At 53.6% G+C, this 20,354-nt stretch overlaps 1 protein-coding gene across 1 annotated transcript; it reads left to right on the plus strand.

The window, feature by feature from the left end:
- Nucleotides 1-608: 608 nt before the first annotated feature.
- Nucleotides 609-20,354, plus strand: FIESC28_06571 (uncharacterized protein; the record flags this gene model as incomplete). Its single annotated transcript, XM_031160714.1, has 2 exons — nt 609-15,489; nt 15,529-20,354. 2 exons carry the CDS (start codon nt 609-611, stop codon nt 20,352-20,354), a joined length of 19,707 nt encoding a protein of 6,568 aa, XP_031015092.1.

Here is a 20,354-nt window from a genome sequence, read left to right on the forward strand (position 1 = left end):
GGCGCTTGCGCCTTGCTGTAGCCGATCTCACCCAAGACAAACGCAAAAAGACCGGGGCATCCCCCAGGCCCGCGATCTACGCCTAGCCTAGGATCTCTGTCCCGATCGGTCCGGCGCGTTCCAGTCAATAGCTCTAAATCGATTAGATCCAAGATCTCTAAGACATGGCCCAATCACGACTCATTGCATGCAGGTCCCATACAGGGCGACATTCTTCGGACCTGACTCTCCACACAAGCAAGCTGGCAGAGATCGTCACGAAAAGCCTCCGCGAGCAACATGAGTCCCCAGCTTCATGATGACATTCCTGGCTTGTCTGGAGCGTTTTCGGGAGTGCCCTTAGAGAATGCGGTCGTGTGGGCGAGAACAGCCTATCGTGGAGATAGCGCACCTGTGAACCATGGCAACTCTAATAGCGACGAAAACAGACAGGCCGGTGGGAGTGGAGGATGAAGCCACACGATATGGCCATGCTAGGTGATCGTGCCCATCTCTGAAGTTCTTATAAACGATCATGGCACCTCGGGAATGAAGTTTGAAAGCCCCATACGGATTTTCTTCAACACCAAACTAACTTGCTAGCTACGTCTTTGGCGACAACTTGCACCATGTGGTTGTCACGAGGGCTGCTAGCCTCTACACTCATTCTCGCCGTTAAGGCCCAAGATGGAATTGAAGATGCAGCGATGCGTATTGCAACTGGTTTTGCAGAGTCTCTCATTCAGCACGCAGTGACCACACTGTCGGGAGAAGCTGGAGGTGCTGGTGATACCGGTGATACTGTAAACGCTGGAGATCAAGGAAATCAAGGGAACCAAGGCCAAGGATTATTCGATGCGAGTCTAATCGATGCAGCCACCGTCACTCATATGGTCGGTGGCGAAGCTATAGTCGAGACATACACACGTCCTGGAGGACAACTCTTCCCTGTCACGCTTCTTCCACACCCAAGGATTACGATTGCGCCCACGAGCGACGACCCCTACGAGAGAATTATTCAAGCTTATACTGGTGGCGCCGACGCTACCACGAACCAAGAAATCACAATTGCTGAGCCCACAGGAACCAAGCCTGGCACTATCATCGTCGACGTGCCTGGTTCCGCTTATTCGTCTTTCTCATCGGGCCAAGCCGGTGCCTTGACTATTCCACCTTCGAACGACCACCCGACAGCGACAGTTATCTCAGCTTTGCCAAGCGGTGTTGGTATTACCGGTGAAGCCACAAGGACAATTCCTGCGGCTGGAGGTGCTTCGGCCACAGTTGTCATTCAAACACCATGGGAAGACGTGCCACCAAGCACTCCTGGTGCCGGCGCAGGCGTTAGCGGTGGTGCTGGAGGTGTCGGCGGCAATGCTGGTGGCAGCACATCCAACGTTTTGGTTATTCAGACCTACACCGGAACTGAGTATATCACCGAGGCCCGAGTTACAACTGTTGCTGGTGCCGGAGGTGATCAGGGCACAGTTATCGTCCAAGTTCCGCCAGGCAACCAGATCCCTGGCGGTGCCCTTACGATTCCTCCCAGTGGCGACAGCCACTACACCACCATCGTCAGGGAATACACCGGCGCTGTTCCGATCTCAACACCCATCACTCGCCTTGTTCCTACATCAGGAACTCAAGATGGAACCATTATCATTGAAACACCTGGTGGCTCCTCGAGCCCGACCGGTGGCAGTGGTAGCCAGGGTGGTAACTCGCCCGAGAACCAGCCCCAGGTTATCCCACCCAGTGGTGATAGCCCCTACTCTACTATTCTACGACCTCATGCTGGATCTGATGAGATCACTGAGCCCGTGACTTACACTATCCCACCAACTGGTACAAACCCCGGAACGGTCATTATTGAGACACCGGCCGTCCGTGTTGGACAGTCAGTTATTACTCTTCCGTCCGATCCTGGCAGTGGCTATGTCACCATTGTCAGACCGCCTTCTGGCACGGGGATTATCACAGCACCCACGACCATTACAATCCCCCCCAGCAACGGCCAGCCAGGCACGATTGTCATTGAGACTCCTGCTCCCCAACCTGGTGGTGGTGAGATTACCATCCCTGCTGGTGCAGATGGTTCCTTCATCACAGTCATTAGGGGCCCTACTGGAACAAACGCGGTCAACGTGCCCACCACAATCACGATTCCTCCCAGCAATGGTCAACCAGGAACGGTCATCATCGAGACTCCTGTTGGCTCTGGTGGTCAAACTACTCGAGGTTCTGATGACCCTTTTACCATTACCAACGCCCCTGGTGGCCAGTATGTCACCGTGTTCCGTCCTCATAGTGGTGATCCCATCTATGTCCCTATTACCCTCACCCAACCAGGACAGAATGGCCAGCCAGGCACAATCATTATTGAGACACCTGCTCCCACCACCTCCGCCCCCGGTAGTGGACCCATCACTATTCCCGCTGGTGGTGACAGCCCTTATGTGACTGTTTACAGACCTCACTCTGGCAGCCCCATCAACAAGCCTATCACAATCACTGTCCCTCCTAGTGGCGGTCAACCTGGAACGATCATCGTGGAAACGCCCTTCGAGACCCCCAAGGGCCAGAACGCAGTCACTTCAGCGGAGCCAGGTGGTCAACAGATTACCATTCCTCCCAGCAAGAACAACCCTTATGTGACAATCTATCGACCTCACACTGGAGATCCAATTACTGTGCCTATCACCATTACGCAGTCCCCGTCGAACGGTCAGCCTGGAACCATCATTATTGAGACTCCAGCCCCACCGGCCCAGACTGTCACTCAGACTGCTCCAGGTGCGACAGTAACTGTCCAGCCCGATACTCCTGGTGGATACACAACGGTCTACCGACCGCACACGGGCGAACCGATTACCGAGCCTATTACAGTCACAACTATTAGTGGTTCCAACGGCCAACCAGGAACTGTTATAATCGAGACACAAGGCCCAATCACTGTTACCGCCACTGGACCTGGAGGTACTGCAACCATCTACACCCCAGGTGTAGACGTTAGTACTACAGTTACAAAGACTGTTGTTTCGACCGCTCCGGGTGGTCAGCCAACAACCGTTGTCGTAATTGAGACTCCTCCACCGGTGAAGGTGCAACCTACCTCATCTCAAGTTACAGGACCAGATGGCTTTGTTACAGTGACGGAGCAGTATACCGGTACTGGCGTGATCACTGCTATCTTTACCACTACGGTGATTGCATCCGGAACAGGACCTGGAACTGTCTACATTGAGACCCCGCCACCAGTCAAGTTCGTCCCAACGACAAGCGCCCCGGAAACAACGGTTACTGGCAACGACAACTACGTTACAGTATTCAAGCCGTTCCCTGGCCCCGGAATCATCACTACTCCCATCACCATCACAGAGGTTGCTCCTTCTGGTGACCGACCTGGTACAGTTGTTGTTCAGACTCCTGTTTCGGAAAATCCCACGACAACACCTTTACCTCAGCCCAGTACGACACAGGGAACAGACGGCTATGTAACAGTGTTCCTTCCATTCCCCGGCCCTGGCGTGATCACTCAGCCCTACACAAGAACCCAGGCTCCTTCAGGTGGCAACGCTGGAACTGTGTTTATTACTACTCCTGCGCCTCTGCCAGCAACCACCACTCCTCTGCCTGAGCCAAGCACCACTCAAGGCGCTGATGGTTATGTGACCGTCTATCTTCCTTATACCGGCCCTGGCGTTATCACTCAGCCCTACACACGTACACAGGCACCATCGGGTGGAAACCCAGGAACTGTGTTCATCACTACCCCAGTGCCTGTTGCCCAAACCACACCCCAGCAGAACCTGCCAAGTACTACGTCGGGTACAGATGGTTATGTGACAGTTTTCATCCCTTATCCGGGACCGGGCGAGATCACTGCGCCCATCACCAGCACGCAGCCGCCTTCTGGTGGCATGCCTGGTACTGTCTTTATCACCACTCCTGTGCCAGCCTTTTCCACTCCCAAGCAGGCAAATGCTCAGACAAGCACTTCATCAGGTGGGGATGGGTACGTGACGGTATTCATGCCTTACACTGGTACTGGAGTTATTACTGCACCGATTACCAGTACCCAGGCACCTGCCAACGGCCAGCCTGGTACTGTCTTTGTTACTACTCCTGCACCGGCGTTTTCGACTCCTAAGCAGGCAAATGCTCAGACTAGCACCACATCGGGTGTAGATGGGTACGTGACGGTCTTTATGCCTTACACTGGTACTGGAGTCATCACCGCACCAATTACTAGTACACAGGCGCCTGCCAACGGCCAGCCCGGTACCGTCTTCGTTACTACTCCCGCGGCTTTGGACACATCAAATCAGCAAAATGGCGTTACAAGTACTTCTGCTGGTACAGATGGCTACGTCACCGTATTCCTGCCTTTCCCAGGCCCAGGAGTCATCACGGCCCCAATCACTAGCACTCAATTACCTGCAAATGGCCAGCCTGGTACTGTCTACATCACAACGCCTGCGCCTTTGACTTCTGAGCAGGGTGCCTCTACCAGTGCACAACGTTCTGGCGATTATGTGACAGTCTTCCTTCCATATACAGGCACTGGTGTGATTACTGCGCCTATCACTAGTACGCAGGCACCCGCGGGTGGTAACCCAGGCACTGTTTTCATCACGACACCGGGTGCTCAAACTCCAGCTCAGTCTCAGTCCCCTGCGTTGACCACAGACAACTATATCACCATGTACACGCCATTCCCTGGGCCAGGTGTTATCACAGCCCCCATTACCATCACAAAGCTACCATCTGCTGGGCAGCCGGGGACCGTTCTCATTCAGACTCCTGCGCCAGCCAGCTCTAATGCTGATACTTATGTCACGGTTTACCGACCATACCCAGGTCCTGGTACTATTACTGCACCAATTACCTTGACACAAGCTCCGGCGAACGGCCAGCCTGGCACCGTCTTTATTGAGACGCAACCCACAAACGAACCTACTTCAACTCCCACAAGTGGTGACTCTGTTCCGCCCGTTACTATACCCCCAGAGCCGACTGGTTCGTACGTTACCATATTCAGGCCTTACCCTGGCCCAGGGAAGATCTCAACTCCAGTGACCTACACTCAATCTCCTGCTTCTGGGCAGCCTGGAACCGTTATCATCGAGACCCCCAACCCTGACGCTCCCACGGACACCCAGTCAGGCCCTGTTACAGTGCCCACTGGTAGCAACAACCCGTACGTCACGGTCTATAAGCCATACCCAGGCCCAGGCAACATTGATAAGCCTATCACAATCACTTCTGTCACAGCCTCTGGAGATCAACCAGGAACAATTGTTATTGAGACGCCTACTCTCGAGGTTAACACTAAATTTGCACCGACTACTTCTTCGCCTCCTGTCACTATTCCAGCGGATGATAACAGCTATGTCACTGTGTATAGGCCACACACTGGCACCCCACTCACTGCACCCATTACTGTCACTACCATTGCACCTTCGGGAGGACAGCCGGGTACTGTGATCATTGAGACTCCAGGACCTGAGTCCCAGCCAGCTAGCACAGACAGCCCACCAGTTACCATTCCTCAAGGCCAAGATGGATATGTCACAGTTTACCAACCATATCCCGGACCAGGCACCATAACTGAGCCTGTCACCGTTTCTACCATTGCGCCAACCAATGACCAACCTGGCACAGTTATTATCCAAACTCCTGCTCCTGCATCCTCGGCATCATCTACTGAGGCGCGGACAACCAGTGCTTCTGCCGTCACTATTCCTGCCGATAACGGTGGGTATGTGACGGTATATAGACCCTTCCCCGGGCCTGGAACTATCACTGCTCCTCGCACCGTTGGCACCGTTGCTGGTACTTCGGGACAGCCTGGTACGGTTATCATTGAGACACCCGCCCCCCAAGCCACTGCAGATGAGACAAGCTCTGCTCCTGCACCGGCTATCACTTCAGCTCAAGGTAATGATGGCTACGTCACGATCTTCAAGCCTTACACCGGTACAGGTGCCTACACTGGACCCGTCACTGTCTCCAGCATTCCTCCTGCGAATGGACAGCCCGGAACGATTGTTGTCGAGACACTCGCTGACCAGGCCACTACTTCAACCCAAGCTGGTGATAATGCGCCTGTGACTATCCCTCCTAGCCCTGAGAACTCCTATGTGACAGTCTACAGACCTCATACAGGAGCTGATGTTATCACGGCTCCGGTTACTGTGACCACCATACAGGGTGAGAACGGCCAGCCGGGAACCATTATCATTGAAACACCTGCTGCTCAGGCCCCTTCCACGACGGAGCAGAGCACCGGAGCACCAGTCACCATCCCACCTGGCCCGAATAACTCTTATGTAACGGTGTATAGACCTCATACAGGCGCAGATTCTATCACGGCCCCGGTGACAGTGACTACTATTGAAGGTGTCAACAGTCAACCAGGAACTATCATCATCGAGACGCCCGGGCCGATGGCTCAGACTCCAACTTCATCCGACAAAGCTTTGGGACCGCCTTCGACTGTCCCTCCCAGCCCCGGTGCCTCGTACATAACAGTCTACAGACCATACACCGGTACTGAGACTATTACAACGCCTGTCACCAGTACCATTGAGGGCACGAATGGTCAGCCCGGAACTGTCATCATTGAGACTCCTGTGCCTACGACTCCGGATACTGGTGCTACTACCACAGTTCCTCCTGGCCCCGATAGCTCGTACGTAACGGTATACAGACCTTACACAGGCACTGAGACCATTACAGCCCCTCTGACCAGCACCATTGAGGGAACAAATGGCCAGCCCGGGACTATCATTATCGAGACTCCTATGCCTGCAACTCCAGGCAATGATGCTGCCAGCACTGCCCCGGCTGGTCCAGGTGCTACTTATGTCACAGTTTATCAACCTTATCCTGGACCTGGTAAGATCGATCAACCTATCACAGTCACAACTGTCGAGCCTTCGAACGGCAATCCAGGCACAGTCATCATCCAGACGCCTGGACTTGAAACTGGGGGTAAGGTTGTCATTCCTCCAGTTACTGTCGATCCCGCACCAGGTGAACAGTACACCACTGTGTACCGACCTCACACTGGCACGGACGTTATTACTGCCCCGGTCACAGTCACCACTATTACACCTGCAGGTGGCCAACCGGGAACAGTAATAATCGAGACTCCGGATCCAGAGACGCCTGGTCCCAACCCTACCGTTACTCTACCTCCTGGACCCGATGAGTCTTATGTGACCGTTTTCCAACCACACACTGGAACTGATATCATCACTGGACCTGTCGTTCTTACGACTATTCCCCCAGCCAACGGCCAGCCTGGCACCGTTATCATTGAGACCCCTGTCGCATCTGAGCCTGCTTCGACTCCCGTTCCCGCAGATTCAGCTACCGGTTCTGCTCCTCAAGCAACTCCTACCTATGTCACGGTCTATCGTCCGCATACTGGCCCTGATAAGATCACGGCTCCAATCACCATAACTACCGTTGAGCCCAGCGGTGGTCAGCCTGGAACTGTGATAATTGAGACACCGGACCAGGACCTACCACCAATGACAACATCTGCTGGCCCCGCTGCCTCTTATGTCACGGTCTATCAACCCCATACGGGCACAGACAGAATCACCGAACCTGTCACCATCACGACTATTGAGCCTGCTAACGGCCAACCTGGTACAGTTATCATTGAGACTCCGGGACAGCAAGCGCCTCCCGTGACGTCTGCCCCTCCCCCTGCTTCGTACGTAACCATCACTAGACTTTACACTGGCACAGAAACGATCAATGAACCGATCACAACTACTGTTCCTCCTCAGGGCGACCAACCCGGTACAGTGATCGTCGAGACCCCCGGGCAAGCGCCTCTCGACACGGCTGCCACCACTCCTTCGTATGTTACGGTCACGAGACCCTACACCGGCAGCGATCAGATTACAACACCCATTGTCACTACTGTCTCCCCTCAAGGTGGACAGCCTGGAACAGTCATTTATGAAACCCAGGCTCCGTTCGTGACTGTTTATCGCCCCCACACTGGACCAGACCAGATTACAGGTCCAGTGACAGTCTCAACAATTGCTCCATCTGGAGACCAGCCCGGTACAATCATCGTCGAAACACCCGGCGCAGGTCCCGCAGTGACTACTACACCACCAGCGCCCTCTTACGTTACGATCACAAATCTTTACACTGGAACGGAGATGCTGACTGAGCCAACTACCGTGACAACTATCCCCCCTCAAGGCGATCAGCCTGGTACTATCATTGTCGAAACCCAAGGTGCTTATGCGACCATTTCGACTTTGTATACCGGTACTGGTGTTATCACAGGCCCAGTCCCTCTGACTACGATCCCTCCCCAGGGAAATCAGCCTGGAACTGTTGTTGTAGGAACTCTTGGATCTTATGTCACGGTTACCACGCTATACACCGGAGCAGATTCAATCTCTGGCCCAACGCCGATCACCACTATCCTTCCTCAAGGAGACCAGCCCGGTACTATGGTTATTGGAACACCTCCTTCTTACGTCACTACTACAGTTCCTTACACTGGCGTTAATCAGATCACCGCACCTATCACTGCTACCACTATCCTTCCCCAAGGTGACCAGCCAGGAACGGTTGTTGTCCAGGCACAGGCTCCTTTCGCGACCGTGTACCGCCCTCACACAGGACCCGACAGAATCACCGCTCCAGTCACAGTGTCGACCATCGCTCCCACTGGTGACCAGCCTGGTACTGTGATTGTAGAGACTCCTGGATCAGAGCCCCCTGTCACTACAACACCCCCAGCTCCCTCATATACATCAGTCTATGAAGAATACACTGGCACGGATGACATGACTGAGCCTCGAGCAAGAACTACGATCGAACCACAAGGCGACCAGCCAGGCACTATCGTTTTCGACACTCCCGGCGTTCGGGTCATTTCTACCAGTGGTGCTCAAGCGACTTACACCACTTCTTATCGTCCCCATTCTGGCCCAGATAGTATCACTGCACCTGTTACAGTTACTACCGTGGCACCTCAAGGTAACCAGCCTGGAACTGTGATCATTGAAACCCCCGGATCGGCCCTTCAGGTTCCAGATCCCGCCTCTCTGCCGACCTACGTCACGGTATATCAGCCGCATTCTGGCCCTGACAGAATTACTGCGCCCATCACGGTTACGACAGTTCCTCCCCAGGGCGATCAACCCGGTACTGTTATTATCGAGACGCCAGGATCTGAGCCTGCTATAACAACAGGTGCAGGTGCCGAACCTTCTTATGTGACAATCTACCAGCCCCATGCTGGACCTGATAGGATCACCGAGTCAGTTACAGTCACAACTGTAGCACCTCAAGGCGACCAACCCGGTACTGTCATCATCGAGACACCAGGATCTGAGCCTGCTATAACAACAGGTGCAGGTGCCGAACCTTCTTATGTGACAATCTACCAGCCCCATGCTGGACCTGATAGAATCACTGAGCCCGTCACGGTTACGACAATTCCTCCTCAAGGTGATACACCTGGAACTGTCATCATTGAGACTCCTGGCTCTGAGCCACCTGTGACTTCAGGTCCTGCAGCACAGCCTTCTTATGTTACGGTTTATCGACCTCACACGGGCGTCGACCAAATCACAGCCCCGGTCATCGTTACAACAATTGAGCCCAAGGGTGATCAACCCGGAACTGTCATTATCGAGACGCCTAGTTCTGAGCCACCTGTTACAGCTATGCCTGAGCCTACTCTATCGCCTCAAGCCTCGTACGTGACAGTCTATCAACCTCACACAGGCACGGACCAGATCACAGCTCCTATTACAATTACAACAATTGAGCCCCAGGGTGGCCAACCTGGCACAGTTGTTATCGAAACCCCCGGACTGCAAACTGGCAATAAGGGTGCAAACCCTCCAATGACCATTCCTGCCGGAGATGACAACTACGTGACAGTTTTCCAACCCCACACAGGAACACCGGAGATCACAGCGCCTGTGACGTTGACTACCATTGCACCTGCGAATGGTCAACCTGGTACCGTCATTATTGAGACTCCAGTGCCCAAGACCGCTGCCAGCAGTGATTCTGGTAACTCCCCTGTGACGCTTCCTGCTGGTGATGATAAGTACGTCACGATCTTCAGGCCTCATACTGGTGCTGATGTGATAACCGCACCTGTCACTGTCACTACCATTGCTCCCTCTGGAGGGCAACCAGGCACTGTTATCATTGAGACCCCCGAGCCAGCTACTCAAGCTGCGCCAACAAGTGCTGCCCCTGAAGATGTGTTTGTGACCATCTACAGGCCATACACAGGCACCGACCAGATCACAGGACCTGTCACGGTTACAACAATTGCTCCAGTTTCTGGAACAGGAACTGTTATCATTGAGACTCTTGCGCCTCAAACTGCCAGCGATGTCTATGTAACTATCTTCAGACCGTATACTGGCACGGGACGAATCACGGAGCCAACCACAGTTACAACCATTGCTCCAGTGGCTGGTACGGGAACTGTGATTGTTGAGACACCCACCCCCGAGCCTACAACCAATGCCGAGCCCTCCTCACCCGCAATCACTATCCCGTCACAGGACGAGAGTCGTAATGTGACCGTCATCAGACCTTATCCAGGCCCTGGAGCGATTACGGCCCCTGTCACCAACTATGTCCCCCCGACTGCAGCAGGCGAGCCGGGTACCGTCATTATCGAGACTCCCGTTGAGCAGCCGACAACAGAAGCCCAGCCTCAGAGCCAGCCAACTTCAGCTGCTGCTGTGACAATTCCTCCCAGTAATGGTAGTCCGAACATTACTATTGTCCGCGAGTATCCTGGACCAGGTGTTATTACCGCTCCTGTTACTTCGTACGAGCCACCAAGCACACCGGGCCAGCCTGGAACCGTTATTATTGAGACTCCCGCAGCATCTCATGAGACTAGCTCAGGATCAGATGGTAGCTTGTCGGAACCTGCTGGCAATAACGTTACCTTCTACACTCTGGCACCACCCGGCGTCAAAACTCCTATCACAAGCTACGCTCCTCCGCAAACACCTGGGCAGACTGGAACTGTTTTCATCCAGACAGTTGCCCCCGAACCTGGAATGAGTGCTGATGATGGAAGGAATGTGACCGTTATGACTGATGGCCCAGCCTCTCTTACGGCTCCTCAAACCAGATATCAGCCTCCTGGATCATCTGGTGACCCCGGCACTGTTATCATTGAGACCCCAGGACCTGCCGGTCCAGCTGGTCAAAGCGATAGGAACGTGACCATCATGACCCAAGGGCCTGGTAGTCTTACAGCACCGTACACAAGATACCAACCTCCCGGGTCATCCGGCGATCCGGGCACTGTTTACATCGAGACACCTGGTCCTGCGGGCCAGGATGAACGAAATGTAACTATCACGCGTGAAGGCCCAAGTGCCTTTACCACATACTCACCCCCAGGTAAAGCTGGAGATCCAGGAACCGTCATAATAGACACCCCTCCTGCACGATCTGCAGAAACAACCTCGGATGCAGGAGTCACCATTCCCGCCCATGCCGGCAGCCCTAATGTTACTGTTATCAGAGGCGGTCCAGGCAAGGAAGCAACGACGATCTATGTTCCTCCAACTGGCACTGAGCCTGGAACAATCATCATCGAGACACCTACCGATGTGGCCACGACTCCTGGAGAGAAGCCCACGTCTGAGGACCAGAAGACCAGCGATGAGCCAGCTGTCACTATTCCTCCGAGTTCCAACAGTCCCAACACTACGGTTATTCGACCCTATCCTGGACCTGGCTCCATTACAGAGCCTCTTACCAGATATGTCCCACCCACTGCACCTGGCGAGCCTGGCACTGTTATCATCGAAACCCAAACCTCCGATGAACCAGCTCCTACCACGGCCAACGCAGAAATTACTTTGCCCCCCAGTTCGCAAAGCCCCAATGTCACCGTCATCAGACCTTATCCTGGACCAGGTTCGATCACAGAGCCTGTCACAAGATATGTTCCTCCCACAGCTGCTGGAGAGCCCGGAACAGTGATTATTGAGACTCAGGCAACCGACTCCGACTCCGACTCAACGAAGGCAGCTTCGAGCGCCCCCACCGAGAAACAAGCAACAACCGAACCTGCTGGCATTACCATCCCGGCCAATTCTGGAAGCCCCAATGTCACCATTTTCAGACCATACACCGGCCCTGGATCAATTGATACTCCTATCACGAGCTATATCCCACCTGCCAATCCGGGAGAGCCAGGAACCGTCGTTATTGAGACGCCTGCTTCTCCCAAGTCAGACACTGCTGTTCAATCGGAGCCTGTGTCGACACCTGGCCCAGCCTCAGTTTCAGCAGTACCTACTGCAAATGACTCCATGGGTGGTTCTACGACACCAATGTCGCCCGTCTCAAGCAACCCTGACGCTCTCACCCTTACACCTAGTGATTCGCGCGATGACTTCACCATCATTGAGCCAAACACCAAGTTTGCAGGTGCCACCGAGAATGTCACGCAAGTTATCCCACCCTCGGATGGAGCTGCTGGAACGAAGATCATCTACACGCCTTTGGATACGTCTGATGCGTCGTCGCAGGGCGCCACAGATACGGACACTTATGTCACCATCGGTGCAACGGTCACTATTCCGGGAGATCCTTCCACACGAACCGGCCTCAAGTCCGATGTTGGAAGCGACGCTGGTACCACTGGCGCGGAAACTAATGTCATTATCATTCCGCCTAGTGGAACTGAGCCAGGAACTGTTCTTTCACAGACCAGTGTTTATCTAGATCAGAACTTGGCCCAACACGGCAATGTCACCATCACCCGAGCTGCTCCCGCTGGCGTTACTACTCCATTCACTACCTATTCTCCGCCCGCTCATTCTACTGATCCAGGAACCATCATCGTTGAGGTTCCTGACCATAACGTCACGATCACCAGAGCTGGTCCATCTGAAATTACCCGAACCATGACAACGTACTCGCCTCCTGCTTCCCCAGGTGACCCAGGAACAGTTATCGTGGAGACCCCTGACTACAATATCACCATCACAACAGAAGCCCCCAAGAGTGTTACCGCTTTGCGTTCGACATATATGCCACCTGGTAAGCCAGGCGATCCAGGTACCGTCATTATCGAGACACCAATCGGCGCTTACAATGTGACCACCACTCGGGGCGCATCAACCATCACGGCGCCTTTCACCACTTATTCACCTCCAGGCGAGCCTGGCGATCCAGGAACTGTCATTGTCGAAACACCTGACTACAACGTCACAGTTACAAGACAGGGACCCAAGGCGGCAACTACGGCATTCACAACTTACTCGCCCCCTGGAAAGGTTGGCGATCCCGGTACAGTTATTGTCGAGACACCCGCCGATGCCTACAACGTGACCACTACTCGGGGCGCATCAACCATTACGGCACCTTTCACCACTTACTCACCCCCAGGTGAGCCTGGTGACCCGGGTACCATCATCATCGAGACGCCCGATTACAACGTCACGATTACAAGACAGGCTCCTAAGTCAGTAACGTCTTTGGTATCCATATACTCGCCGCCTGGCAGCCCTGGAGACCCGGGCACTGTCATTATTGAGACGCCCATTGGTCCATACAACGTCACCACAACCCGAGGCGCTTCATCGGTTACAGCTGCTGTTACGACCTATCTACCTCCTGGTGAGGCCGGTGATCCTGGTACTGTGTTGATTGAGACTCCGGAATACAATGTCACTGTCACCAGCGAGGCCACAGATTCTGGTTCTGTAACCGTCACAAGGTATAACCCACCAGCTACACCGGGAGACCCAGGAACTGTCGCCATCATAATGCCGAACCAAAAGGCTGCATCAACCTCGCCAAACCCATCCGTTACCGATGCACCTGGTCAAAACGTCACCGTCTATCGACCTGGTCCAAGTACACTGACTGGTCCTGTCACCTCGTATATTCCTCCTGCGAGCAGTGGAGCCAATGGCACCGTTATCATCGAAACTCCTGGTTCTGCGACCCGTTTCAACGTTACTGCAACACAGACAATCAGCACTATCACTGCGATATATACAACGTACATGCCAGCTGGTAATGATAACGACCCTGGCACCATTGTCGTAGGGGTTCCTGGTGAGCGAAACGTGACAGTTACAAAACAAGACGATACTGTTACAGCACCTTACACAAGCTACTCGCCGCCTGCTACTGCTGGTGACCCTGGCACTGTCTTCATCGGTGTTCCGGCTGATCATAATGTGTCTGTTACTTCCATTGTCAGTACTCGTACTGCTCCATACACGACATATTCTCCCCCTGCCAATCGCGGGGATCCTGGTACTGTCGTCGTCGAATTACCCCCTGACTCGAACGTCACAACTACCAAGACGGTCAGCGATAGAACTGCTCCCTACACTACCTTTTCAGCCCCTGCGAATAAGGGAAGTCCTGGTACAATCATTGTTGAAGTGCCCCCGGAGCGTAACGTCACTGTTACTGAGGTTATCAGCACCATCACGTCTCCTTACACAAGCTACTCGTCGCCTGCTAAGCAAGGCGATCCCGGTACAGTTTTCATCGGATTGCCCCCTGATTCTAATGTCACGATTACAACTGAGGTTGCAAGCCGAACTGCTCCTTACACCACTTACTCTCCCCCTGCGAATAAGGGGGATCCTGGTACTGTTATTGTTGAACTGCCCCCTAACCGCAACGTAACCGTTACAACTGAAGTGGCCAGCCGAACTGCACCTTATACCAGATACTCGTCTCCAGCTAACAGAGGTGATCCTGGTACTGTTGTTATTGAGATGCCGCCAGACAGTAATGTTACGATCACAACCGAGGTTGCCAGTCGTACAAAGCCTTATACAACCTACTCCGCTCCTGCGAATAAGGGCGATCCCGGTACTGTTATCGTGGAGATGCCACCCGACAGTAATGTTACGGTTACAACCGAAGTAGCCATTCGCACTAAGCCCTACACTACTTTTGCGGCCCCTGCCAACAAGGGCGATCCAGGCACCGTTATCGTGGAAATGCCACCAGACAGTAACACTACGATCACAACTGAGGTCGCAAGCCGCACCAAGCCATACACTACATTTGCGACCCCTGCAAACAAGGGTGACCCAGGAACTGTCATCGTGGAGATGCCGCCAAACAGGAACGTTACCATTACGACTGAGGTGCCTACTCGCACTGCTCCGTATACGACATATTCCTCCCCTGGTGCACAGGGCGACCCGGGAACTATCGTTATTGAACTACCCCCAGATCGCAATGTGACCGTCACCACCGAGATTGCTAGTCTAACTTCGCCATATACCAGTTATATGTCTCCCGTTAACAAGGGTGACCCAGGCACAGTCATTATTGGAACACCTCCAGACCGAAACGTCACTACCACGGAAGAGGTCCCTACGTTGACCCAGGCCTATACTACCTATTCACCACCAGGAAGCCGTGGCGACCCAGGTACCGTCATTGTCAGACTCCCGCCTGACAGGAACGTGACCAGGACAACTGAGATCGGTACGATTACGGCTGCTCAAACACTCTATTCTCCGCCAGCTACGAAGGGCGATGCAGGTACTGTTATCATCGCATTGCCTCCCGCGAGAAATGTTACAACTACCGAAGTCATCAACACGATCACTCGAGCCACTACCACCTATGCACCCCCTGCAAACCAAGGCGATCCAGGTACTGTCATCGTGCAGGAACCTCCTGAGACTAACACAACTATCGTTGAGGTTATTCCCACTATCTCACGTCCAGCGACTCGCTTTGTCCCAGCAGCCACAAAGGGTGATCCGGGTACTGTTTTCATCGACGTGCCTCCGAACCACAATGTTACGATCACTACAACAGTCAGCACCATCACTCGACCAAGCACAACATTTGCATCCCCCGCTACCGACGGCGACGCGGGCACAGTACTCGTACAGATGCCTCCTGAGTACAATGTCACCACAACTCAGACCGTTCAGACAATTAGCAGGCCAGTTACTCGTTACTCGTCGCCTGCCGAGATTGGTGACCCTGGTACTGTCTACCTCGATTTGCCCCCGGAGTTCAATGTCACTATTACGACAACAGTCCCAACTATCACAAGACAATCCACAACATTCGCTCCAGGTGCAACTCAAGGAGACCCAGGAACTGTCATTATCGAGATGCCACCTGAGTACAACGTCACTACCACACAGACAGTTAGCACTATGAGCCGGCCAGTTACACGGTACTCGAAGCCAGGCGAGGTCGGCGACCCTGGCACGATCTATGTCGACCTACCACCGCAGTACAATGTCACTATTACAACAACAGTCCCGACCATCACAAGACAATCCACAGCCTTTGCTCCTGCTGGGGAACAAGGCGACCCTGGCACTGTTATTATCCAGATGCCGCCGGATACTAATGTGACGACAACCCAGACTGTACAGACAATCACCAGACCAGTCACGAGGTACTCGAAACCGGGTGAAGTCGGTGATCCTGGTACTGTTTATGTTGATTTGCCCCCTGAGTACAATGTCACAAGAACCACAACCGTGGCTACAATGACAAAACCATCAACTACCTTTGTTCCAGCCGGTGAGCAAGGTGACGCTGGCACGATTCTCGTCCAGATGCCACCGGACACTAATGTCACAACAACTCAAACCGTCTCGACAATCAGCAGGCCTGCTACTAGGTATTCTCAACCGGGCAGTCCGGGAGACCCTGGTACCGTGTATGTTGATGTCCCACCGGAGTATAACGTCACCCGTACTACTACTGTTGCAACAATCACCCGAGCTTCAACTACGTTTGCCCCAGCTGGTGAGCAGGGTGACCCTGGCACATTTATCGTACAACTTCCTCCAAGCGTCAATGTTACAGTATCGTCAACAGTCCCTACCATTACACGCCCTGCTACACGCTTTGCAACCCCAGCGACTGTGGGAGATCCAGGTACCGTTTTCGTCGATCTTCCGCCGGAATACAATGTAACTACCACCGCAACCGTCAGCACGATCAGTAGGGCAAGGACAACCTATAACCCTGCCGGTGAACAGGGTGATCCAGGCACTATCCTCGTCCAAGTTCCTCCAGATTACAATGTCACAACAACTGAGACGGTCAGCACCATCAGTCGGGTCAGAACTACCTATAACCCAGCTGCCACTCAGGGTGACCCCAACACTGTTCTTGTACAGGTTCCTATCGACTATACGATAACCACAACACAAACGGTCAGCACAATCAGCCGTGCTAGGACAACTTATAACCCTGCCGCCGAACAGGGTGACCCGAACACAGTACTCGTAGAGGTCCCTGCCGACTACAATGTAACCACTACCGAGACTGTGAGCACAATCAGCCGAGTTAGGACTACATATAATCCTGCCGGTGAACAAGGTGATCCAAACACTGTACTCGTACAGGTTCCTGTTGACTATACCATAACCACTACCGAGACTGTCAGCACTATCAGCCGCGCCAGAACGACATACATGCCAGCCGGTGAACAAGGCGATGCAAACACAGTCCTTGTGGAGGTTCCTCCCGACTACACCATCACTACAACCGAGACGGTCAGTACCATCAGTCGCGCTAGAACCACATACATGCCAGCCGGTGAACAAGGTGACCCGAACACAGTACTTGTTCAACTTCCCCCCAACGTGACTACAACGCAGACAGTCGCTACCATTACCGAGGCTACCACAACTTTCATTCCCGCTGGTACCCCAGGTGATCCAGGAACTGTACTTGTTGAGGTCCCTGGTGTGAAGCCTGCGCCATCAGTACCTCTCAGTGGCCCTTCAACTAGTCTTCCTTCCGCTGGTCTGCCATCGGCCACTGTTCCTAGCTCCATCGACCTTCCTGGGGTGAAGTTCGCCTCCTCATTGAGCGACCCTCAGCTCTCTGCACCCTCTGCGCCTTTGACTGGCGCATCGGTACCTCTCAGCGCACCATCTGCCAGTCTGCCTTCGGCTGGAGTACCTTCTGCTAGCTTGCCTTCGGCCAGTCTTCCTTCGGCTGGACTACCTTCTGCCAGTCTTCCTTCGGCCAGCTTGCCTTCTGCAAATCTTCCATCTGCATCGGGAGTCAGTGCACCGTCTGCCAGCCTACCCTCTGCTAGCTTGCCTTCTGCCAGTCTTCCTTCTGCTAGCTTGCCTTCTGCCAGTCTACCTACAGTTGGTCTTCCTTCCTCTACTTTGCCTGTTGCCGTACCACCGGTACCAGTGTCAAGTTCCTCTTCCACTGTTCAAGCGCCTGCACCGGCAACCAGTACCAGCGCCAGCAGCAAGATGCCTCAAGCTTCCTTTGGTCCAACCTTTGACTGTGATGCTAATGGCAACTCTGCTTACACCATCTCAACCCTGCTCGGCAATACTCTCACTCGAGTTAATCTCATAACAGGTGCCCGCACTGTTATCAAATCAGGTGTAGGCCCTGGTGGTGTCCTCCTCAATTTGGCTGGTACCACGGGAGCCATCAACAGTATCGGATTCAACCCTCTCGACTACTACATCTATGGTTTCATCAACCAAGGTGTTGTTGGTGGTGTCCTCGGTGTCCTCACAGGTACTCCCAAATCTCAGCTGATCCGCATCGCTTCCAACGGTGCTTACGAACTATTGCCACTTACTGTTCCTTCGACTACCCTTGATATGGGTGATGTCGATGAGCAGGGACGCCTTTGGGTGTCTGAGAGCGGAGGCAAGTGGTGGTCTATTGACCTGAATCCTAAGTCCGCCAATTTTGGTAAGCTTATCAACAGCGGTACATCTGCTACAAACATTCTATCTGGTGTTGGTGATTGGGCCTATGTTCCTGGTGGAGGTGATTACCTTTACGCGGTCCAGGCCTCCATCATTGAGAATGGCCTCATGCGAACCAACATTGTTCGATGGTCACGCACAACTCATGTTTGGGAGCGCTACCAGACATATCCCAACCTCGTCCTCACAGCGCTCAACCTCGTCTGGGGCGCTGTCATGGCAGGTCCTGGTGGCACTCTGTATGCTCAAGAGAACCTTCTCGGTCAGACATGGAAGTTCACTTTGGGAAGCAATGCCAACCCTACGGCTATCCCAGGAGGATCCATCGCCAACTTGCAAGGCGATGGTGCCAGGTGTATCGCCCTGGATTCTTCTACCACCATTGCGGCGCCCACTACCACGGCGCCTATTACCATCACAGTTACGATTCCAAACATTCTTTCACTTGTAACTCAAGTTCTTCCTGGAACCGTCATGGTACAGGTGCCGACCAAGTCTACCGTGACAACTACCCAGACAGTCGGCACGATCACTGCGCCTACAACAACTACTCGCATTGTGACAGACCTGGGTCAACCAGACACAGTTCTCGTCCAATTCCCCACTCCCTACAACGTCACGATCACTACAGCCGGTCCTACCACGCTGGCTTCCACCGCTACTACATACGTACCACCTGGCACGCCAGGTAATCCTGGTACAGTCATCGTTCAGAAACCACCTGTAACTGTTACTACAAACGGCGGTACCTCGATTTCCGTTCCTTACACTACTTACTTCCCTCCCGGTGCCAGCGGCGATGCCGGCACCGTGGTTATCGCGACACCTGCTCCTCGTTCCACGTCCTCTTCCACCACGTCTCGCTCTAGCAGTACGTCTACCGTGGCGCCTCAGGCCACGGTAGCGTTCAACTGTGATGTCTATGGTTACCTTATGCAGAAGACGGCTCTGTACCGTGTCGAAATCACCACTGGTAAGACAACTCTTATCAAGAGCAATGTCGGTCCTGGTGGCTGGATCAATGGTATCGGTTACAACAAGTTCGACAACTACATTTACGGTATGCACATGGACGACACGGGTACCCAACTTATCCGTATCGGTGGTGATGGTGGCTGGACTCTGTTACCCGCTCGAACCAACGATCGCACCATCAACATGGGAGACATTGACAACCAAGGTCGTTTCTGGATCTCTAACCAGGGTGAGGCTTGGTGGGCCATCGACCTTATGCCTGGCTCAGCGACGTATGGCAAGATTATTCTGAGCGGTACTGCTAAGAACACTCTTAACTGTGCCGATTGGGCATTTGTCCCCGGAGGCGGCGACTACATGTACGCAGTCATGTATGACGACAACGGCGACACATCTACTCTGTGTCGATTTAGCCGAACTACATACACATGGCAGACGCTTAAGGCATATGGTAATGTCGCCGGTGACAACCTTTGGGGAGCCGCCTACGCATCGCAAGACGGCAGTCTTTACGGTTCCGAGAACTCCAGTGGACAGATCTTCAAGTTCCCTATTGCGCCAACCATCGGCACGCCCAAGTTCATTGCGGCAGGTCCAGTATCATCGTGGAACGATGGTGCCAGGTGTATCGACAGTCAATCCCTCTAG

This window comes from Fusarium coffeatum, assembly GCF_003316985.1.
Source record: "Fusarium coffeatum strain FIESC_28 chromosome Unknown BRIP53273_contig_142, whole genome shotgun sequence".
Lineage (NCBI taxonomy): Eukaryota > Fungi > Ascomycota > Sordariomycetes > Hypocreales > Nectriaceae > Fusarium > Fusarium coffeatum.